Source organism: Oncorhynchus mykiss, chromosome 2 (genome assembly GCF_057628025.1).
Source record: "Oncorhynchus mykiss isolate SJ-2025 chromosome 2, ASM5762802v1, whole genome shotgun sequence".
Taxonomy (NCBI): Eukaryota; Metazoa; Chordata; class Actinopteri; order Salmoniformes; family Salmonidae; genus Oncorhynchus; species Oncorhynchus mykiss.
The window spans coordinates 3,699,522-3,708,275 of NC_143023.1; the positions used below are offsets into that span (position 1 = coordinate 3,699,522).

At 43.2% G+C, this 8,754-nt stretch overlaps 1 protein-coding gene and 1 pseudogene across 1 annotated transcript; both read right to left on the reverse strand.

The window, feature by feature from the left end:
- Positions 1–422: 422 nt before the first annotated feature.
- LOC149984761 (single-strand DNA endonuclease ASTE1-like) lies at positions 423–1,525 on the reverse strand. The gene is made up of 2 exons (XM_090214791.1): positions 1,259–1,525; positions 423–1,117 (listed from the first exon to the last, which is right to left on the reverse strand). Exons 1-2 carry the CDS (start codon positions 1,399–1,401, stop codon positions 793–795), a joined length of 468 nt encoding a protein of 155 aa, XP_090070917.1. The 5' UTR covers positions 1,402–1,525; the 3' UTR covers positions 423–792.
- A 337-nt stretch (positions 1,526–1,862) lies between these two features.
- LOC149984762 (single-strand DNA endonuclease ASTE1 pseudogene) lies at positions 1,863–8,132 on the reverse strand (annotated as a pseudogene).
- Between the last annotated feature and the right edge of the window lie 622 nt (positions 8,133–8,754).

Below are 8,754 nucleotides of genomic sequence, written 5' to 3' on the forward strand. Positions count from 1 at the left end.
CGTGGTGGTAGTTGTGTGGGCTACCGTGGTGGTAGTTGTGTGGGCTACTGTGGTGGTGGTAGTTGTGTGGGCTACCGTGGTGGTGGTTGTGTTGGCTACCGTGGTGGTGGTTGTGTGGGCTACCGTGGTGGTGGTAGTTGTGTGGGCTACCGTGGTGGTGGTGGTGTGGGCTACCGTGGTGGTAGTTATGTGGGCTACCATGGTGGTGGTTCAAACATACATTTTCTTATTCCATTCAATTCTAATCCTAATCCAACCTAATATATTTCTCCCATTACCTTCTAAACATCCAACATTTTAAACGTTCCAACTCCATTAGATTATCAACCTCCTCCTCTAACAAACATAGTCAATATGCATCACACCTTACAGCAAACAACAATATAACATTCTAACATTTTACTGCACTACTTTAACTCCACTTTAATATTTCACAATGTTTATTTCACAATGTTTATTTCACAATGTTTATTTCACAATGTTTTCAACCTTTAACATTTAACATATTTAACCTTGAATTTTCACTTCAATAAACCTCAGTCACAATAAAAAAATAATAATTTACTCTCATTTTTCTTATTTTCTTTTAATCAATGTCAAATCTCTTATCAATGTTCTCTGTGCTCCATGTGTAAGTGAAAGGGGAAGCGCTTCATGAGTATGAGTGTATGCAAATGGGGCCTTCCTACCTATGCACTCTGTCACTTTAATGTCACAGAAAACAGTATATAACTCAACAGGTGGTCCCTATATAGTGGTCACCATATCTATAACTCAACAGGTGGTCCCTATTTAGTGGTCCCTATATCTATAACTCAACAGAGCTTTATTGAATCTTTCCTTCCTCTTGTGACGGGACATTGGGACTTCAGTACAGCCTACTCCATCATCATCATCATCATCATCAAATTCTTCATCCTCCAGCGACAGAATCTGCAGAGGGGCCGTCAGGTTGTCCAGTGGTCTCAGCTTCCTGGAAGTTGAGTATGGACGCATGGCGTCCAGCATGGCTTTGTACAGCTGCCCAGATGAAGGGTCTTCCATCAGGAGAGAATCCGGGGTCACCCCCCGTCTCAGTTGGCCCACAAGCTGGTGCACCAGAGTGCCCTTGTACAGCCTAGACTCCAACAGGGAAACAACAGAGGGTTGAATTAGCTGTGTTGCTGCTGGGCTAGAATACAATGTAAAGGAATACCACTGGTCTACTCTAGAGGTTAGAGGTTAGAGGTTAGGGTTGTTTTAGGAAGGGACACCTTACCAGGCACACTGAGGCTCAGGTAGAGGGAAGCACAGCAGTTGGTTCAGGTCAAGGCAATCCCTCATGCAGCGCTTCCATTGGCTATAGGCGTGGACCACACCCAGGTCTGGACTCATAGCACGTCTCTGAATCAGCCCTCTCATCCTCTCCAACACTGGTCCCTCCTCTATAAACCCTGATACACAAGAAGGGGAGGAGTCATTGGCTGCACTTCACGTACTTTATTTATAAATTCCAAGTTGTGTGTGGCTGTGTGTGTGTTTTCATTCATGCTCTGGTCCATACCTCTCTGGCTCTTCCTCTGTCTGCAGAGCTCTCCAAACACAAGTCCTAGTAGCAGGGCCTGCAGGAGAGGAAGGTCTGGTCGGGGATGGGCGTGCCTCAGCCAGTAGTAGGTAACAGCCACAGGAAGTCCCAGGTGAAGTGGGAGACCATTCAAAGTGGACTGGGACATACCAAGGGTCTCCAAAAATACCTCACGCCGCTCAAAATATGGAGTCTAAGAAACAGAACAAAATAATGAGAATCAATTTCAGAATAAACAGCAGCATGTTTATATTATACTGTATACTATATCACGTCTACATACCTGATATACTGTATACTATATCACATGTCGACATACCTGATCCAGTGTGTCCAGCTGCAGCTGTTGTGCAGCACTGGGCAGGATGGCATTAACCTTGCTGCTGGTCAGGTTTGTTTCTTCCCTGTCATACTCCTCTACTTCCCTCCCTTCACCCAGCAGCAGCCCGTAGAATACCTGCCGTATGGGCCGAGAGGTGTTGTTCCCACTGGGTAAGCTGTGATCTTCCACTTGGATACCCTGTATCACTGGCCTACGCTGCAGAATGTATATCATGTAGGGGGGAAGTGTCCCGTTCGTCAACGGCAGCAGAGTCCAGTCTGGAAGGACACTCAGATGGTCTGGGAGAAGGCCGGCATCAGGAGCCTCGCCATCATTGAAGAAACACTCCAGGCTTTCGGGTTGAATCTGGTATGTTTCTATGCCCCGAGAGAGGGCCTGGAGGGCAGCATCCATGTTGTTTTCCCCATGACCAATGAGGAGGTGCACATTGTCCAAGGCCTCCTGCTTCTCCTGGAAACTGGCCAGCCATTTCAGCAACTTGTTGAAAAAGACAACCCCTTCCCAAGCACAAAAAAAAACAACATATACAGTTAAAGTCGTAAGTATACGTACATTTTAGCCAAATACATTTAAACTCACTTTTTCACAATTCCTGACATTTTTTCCTTGTAAAAAGGACTGTCTTTGGTCAGTTAGGATCACCACTTTATTTTAAGAATGTGAAATGTCAGAATATTTATTTATTTCAGCTTTTATTTCTTTCATCACATTCCCAGTGGGTCAGAAGTTTACATAAACTCAATTAGTATTTGATAGCATTGCCTGTAAATTGTTTAACTTCGGTCAAATGTTTACAGAAAACGTTTGACCTCTGTCATTGCCAACAAAGGGTATATAACAAAGTATTGAGATTAACTTTTGTTATTGACCAAGTACTTATTTTCCACCATAATTTGCAAATAAATTCATAAAAAATCCTACAATGTGATTTTATGGATTTTTTTTTCTCATTTTGTCTGTCATAGTTGAAGTGTACCTATGATGAACATTACAGGCCTCTGTCATCTTTTTCAGTGGGAGAACTTGCACAATTGGTGGCTGACTAAATACTTTTTTGCCCCACTGTACATACATACATACAAAACCCTAGTAGATATACAGGAGTAAAAACACACATACCCACCCTCGTAACACCCTGACCTGACCAAAATAATGAAGAAAACAAAGATAACTAAGGTCAGGGCGTGACAGATATATACATTTAATGTCTACTTTATTATATACTGTTTTATTTAAGTATATTAAATGTATTTTAAATTATCTAATTTGGGACACTTAATTAGTACTTACGCAAATGATTAATATATTAAATAAAGAGCAAAACAAATATTCTTTGAATACACTTTAGGTCTGTTATATGATTCTGTAGTATTTAAGTATACTTCAGTATACATATAATATATTAGTATATACTTTTTTCTTGGGTTGCTTCGAGATTGGGTTGCTTTGGAGAGTAGTCTTCCCACCTGATGGGAAAGCCCATCTTATCCAAGTTGACATAGTCGTTTCCTGCGATGGCGGCGAAGACTGGGAGAAGCCGTCTGTTGATGTTGAAGTGACTGCAGAAGCTTGTTGTGGTGTACCGCTTGCAGAGGATGTCATTTTGAGGACTCCCGCCTTGCACTGACGCTTTCATCCCACTTCAAACGGGACATGGGCAGTCACATGAAAGTCACTGTCATTGGACAGAACCGGACATTTTCACCTTTGAGCCAGTGAGGCTATTTCTTGGTCTGCCTCACAGATGCTGTACGAACGGAACCTTTAAGCTGGAGAGGGCCTGTTTGAAGACTTGTTTGACGAGGGTTGATATTTAGACTTCCCCCTTGACGCCCCCATGGACAAGTTGTTGGCTGTGTTGATCTTTGATTGAATTCGTTGGTGGAGAGTTTCAAACTTTTTGTCAGAGCCTTCATCTATAATCACACAAGGGTCAATGTCGCAATCTCTCAGAGCCTTAAAAGCATCAAGATCCCCTCCATGCTTCTGATCCAAACTTGAGTTAAAATAAAGCAAGTGGTAGAGATTACTGCCATCTATGATCAGCTTGGCGTTTCAGAAGTGATCATCTTTAAAAAAATAAAAATAAACGTTTCATTTTCATCTATAAACCCGAGATGAGCTCCGTCTGGGATGTGATGTCTTTACAATTTAAGAGTTTCAGTCACAGGACTATATATAGGATCATTACAATGGATGAGTTTTCATTTCGTTAACTTTTCCCTTTCGATACATCATATGTCCCTCGTGATCTCTTTATGGTCACTTCACCTGATGCTGAGTAGATCTGGGGTAGGCTGTCATTGTAAACAAGAATTTGTTCTTAAACGACTTGCCTAGTTTATCTATATATATATATACCAAATTTGGTGCTGATTGGTCCAGCGGTTCTGTAGAAGAATGCATTTTAAACTAGTAAACATCATTGAAAATGTTTCAAAATACATCAAAAAGCATGTAATATTGCATGATCAGTTTGTTGCTGAGATCTGATATTTGGCAAGCGTGGTAAACAGTACAGAAGCACTAACCCTACATGTCATGTTGATATCATTTTCAGTTCATCTAAAACAATTGTTGTGTGTATTTACAATCTCTTTCTCCAAACAGATGAATCATTTACCTAGCTCTTATCAATAGCTCTTATCAATAGCTCTTATCAATAGCTCTTATCAATAGCTCTTATCAATTTTGAACGTACAGTGCAAAGAATGTTATTTCTATCAGAACAAATAAAGTAGATACATTTTTCCACTTGGAACAGGCAGGTTCACTCAACCTTATTCATGGTTTCCTTGCACTTAAAAGTGGGAGAATTATGATAGATTTAAGTCAAGGTCAGAATATGTCATAGCTGTAGACACACATTTCCGCCAAAACGTTAATTTCTTTGATCTCCACAACAAATGAATAGCGGGTGTTATAGCATAATATTGTCATGTTTAAATTCAAGGTCAAAATACACAAAAAGAGAGAATGGTACATGAAAAAAGGAATTACCTTCCATTGACGCGTGCTTAACTTGGTCTTAATCGGCCCTCATAGGAGGAATGTTTTATATAAAATGTTTTCTATTCCATCTGACTTGGAAATGAAACCTCGTAACAGACAAGCTGCTGCACACAATTGGTAAAAACTTGTTGGGTTGGTTGGTGTCTGGATCTGGATCCCAAAACTGTCTGGGTTGGTTGGTGTCTGGATCTGGATCCCAAAACTGTCTGGGTTGGTTGGTGTCTGGATCTGGATCCCAAAACTGTCTGGGTTGGTTGGTGTCTGGATCTGGATCCCAAAACTGTCTGGGTTGGTTGGTGTCTGGATCTGGAACCCAAAACTGTCTGGGTTGGTTGGTGTCTGGATCTGGATCCCAAAACTGTCTGGGTTGGTTGGTGTCTGGATCTGGATCCCAAAACTGTCTGGGTTGGTTGGTGTCTGGATCTGGAACCCAAAACTGTCTGGGTTGGTTGGTGTCTGGATCTGGATCCCAAAACTGTCTGGGTTGGTTGGTGTCTGGATCTGGATCCCAAAACTGTCTGGGTTGGTTGGTGTCTGGATCTGGAACCCAAAACTGGCTGGGTTGGTTGGTGTCTGGATCTGGATCCCAAAACTGTCTGGGTTGGTTGGTGTCTGGATCTGGAACCCAAAACTGGCTGGGTTGGTTGGTGTCTGGATCTGGAACCCAAAACTGTCTGGGTTGGTTGGTGTCTGGATCTGGATCCCAAAACTGTCTGGGTTGGTTGGTGTCTGGATCTGGAACCCAAACTGGCTGGGTTGGTTGGTGTCTGGATCTGGAACCCAAAACTGTCTGGGTTGGTTGGTGTCTGGATCTGGATCCCAAAACTGTCTGGGTTGGTTGGTGTCTGGATCTGGAACCCAAAACTGTCTGGGTTGGTTGGTGTCTGGATCTGGAACCCAAAACTGTCTGGGTTGGTTGGTGTCTGGATCTGGATCCCAAAACTGTCTGGGTTGGTTGGTGTCTGGATCTGGATCCCAAAACTGTCTGGGTTGGTTGGTGTCTGGATCTGGATCCCAAAACTGTCTGGGTTGGTTGGTGTCTGGATCTGGAACCCAAACTGGCTGGGTTGGTTGGCAAATGACTGTATGTACACTGAACAAAAATATAAAAGCAACATGCAACAATTGAAAGGTTTTTCTTTTTTTAAAGTTCATATAACAAAATTAGTCAATTTAAATGAGTTCATTAGGCCCTAATTTATGGATTTCACATGACTGGGAATACAGATATGCATCTGTTGGTCACAGAAACCTTCACAAAAACGTAGAGGAGTGGATCAGAAGACCAGTCAGTATCTGGTGTGACAAACCATTTGCCTCATCCAGCGTGACACATCTCCTTCACATAGAGTTGATCAAGCTGTTGATTGTTGCCTGTGGAATGTTGTCCAACTCCTCTCCAGTGGCTCTGTGAAGTTGCTGGATATTGGCGGGAACTGGAACACGATGTCATACTCGTCGACCCAGAGCATTCCTAACATTCTCAATGGGTGACATGTCTGGTGAGTATGCAGGCCGTGGAAGAACTGGGACATTTTCAGCTTCCAGGAATTGTGTAACAGATCCTTGAGACATGGGGCTGTGCATTATCATGCTGAAACATGAGGTGATGGGGGCAGATGAATGGCATGACAATGGGCCTCAGGATCTCGTGACGTTATCTCTGTGCATTAAACTTTCCATTGATAAATAGCAATTGTGTTCATTGTCCGTAGCTTGTACCTAACCATACTATAACCCCACCGCCACCATGGGGCACTCTGTTCACAACGTTGACATCAGCAAACCTTTCGCCCACGCAACGCCATGCCATACACATTGTCTGCCAGTTACCCAGAACAGTTGAAACCAGGATTCAGTCACAGCGTGCCAGTGGCCATCGAAGGTGAGCATTTGCCCACTGAAGTCAGTTACGTCGCCGAACAGCAGTCAGTTCAAGACCCTGGTGAGGACGACGAGCACGCAGATGAGCTCCCCTGAGAGGGTTTCTGACAGTTTCTACAGAAGTTCAGCAGCAAACCAACATTTTTATCAGCTGTCCGGGTGGTTTGTCTCAGATCATCCCGCAAGTGAAGAAGCCAAATGTGGAGGACCTTGGCTGGCGTTCACAAGTAGTATGCGGTTGTGAGGCCAATTGGACGTACTGACAAATTCTCTAAAACGACGCTGGAATCGGCTTATGGTAGAGAAATTAACATTCAATTATCTGGCAACAGCTCTGGTGGGCATTCCTGTAGTCAGCATGCCAATTGTACGCTCCATCAAAACTTGAGACATCTGTGGCATTGTGTTTTGTTGTTCCCCGCACAAGGTGCACCTGTGTAATGACCGTGTTTGCCTTTCACACCAGCTACCTGGGTTTGCTTGTGTGCCCCGCCATTCGCTAGAGTATTATATGCATCTGTAGCGATTATGTAAACTTCAGTAAACACTTAATTTATTAAAACTTACCGCGCTTCCAATTGGATTCCATCGACAAGCTGTCTTCAAACTTGATGGGAAAGCCCATCTTAACCAAGTTGACATAGTCGTTTCCTGCGATGGCAGCGAAGACTGGGAGAAGCTGTCTGTTGATGTTGACTTGTCTGCAGAAGCTTGTTGTGGTGTACCGCTTGCAGGGGATGTAATTTTGAGGACTCCAGCCTTGCACTGACGCGTTCTGCCACTGAAAATGGGACATGGGAAGAAATCCAGCCTGGATGGCAAAAATATAAAAGTCACTGTCATTGGACAGGACCGGACACTTCCACCTTTGAGCCAAGGAGGCTATTTCTTGGTCTGCTTCAAAGATGCAATGCGCGAATGGCACCTTCAGGCTGGAGAGGACCTGTTTGAAGACTTGTTTGATGAAGACTGGCAGTAAACCTCTCTCCCGAAGCCCCATGGACAAGTTCTTGGCTTGGTTGATCCTTGATTGAGCTCGCTGTCGGAGAGTTTCAAACTTTTTATCGGAAAAGTCAGAGCCTCCGTCTATAATCACATAAGGTTCAATGCCACAATCTCTCAGAGCCTTAAAGAACTTGCAGACCTGGTCCTCAAATACATCATAATCCCCTGCATGCTGCTGATCCACACATGAGGTCAAATAAAGAGAGTGGTAGATATTACAACCATCTATGACTACCTTGCTGTTTCTGAAGCGATAATCTGTTAAAATCGCTCCATGATCACCTATAAAGCTGGTTAAACCCAAGACACCCATGATGTGATCTATCTAGGATGTGATGTCTTTCTAAGTGAAGAGTTTCAGTCACAGGACTATTTATAGGATCATTACAATGGATGAGTTTCCTTTTAGTTAAGTTTCCCTTTCAATACGTCATATGTCCCTCATGATCTCTTTATGGTCACTTCACCTGCTGCTGAGTAGATCTTTATGGTCACTTCACCTGATGCTGAGTAGATCTTTATGGTCACTTCACCTGCTGCTGAGTAGATCTTTATGGTCACTTCACCTGCTGCTGAGTAGATCTTTATGGTCACTTCACCTGCTGCTGAGTAGATCTTTATGGTCACTTCACCTGCTGCTGAGTAGATCTTTATGGTCACTTCACCTGCTGCTGAGTAGATCTTTATGGTCACTTCACTTTAAGGTTTATTAACTTAAAACGCAGGAGGACATGGAGTGAAGCATTTCAGTCACATGACTATCTACATCATCATCATTACAATGGATAGTTTTCTCTTTTGTTAAGTTTCCTTTTCCCGAAAACCTAACAGGCAAATGCCCTGGAGGAGGAATGTATTATGAAAACAGTGCTCATCACACATGATCACTTAGACACTGCCAGGTAGCTTGTCTAGTTTCCTGCTCCATTGTATTTGTGAATGAAAC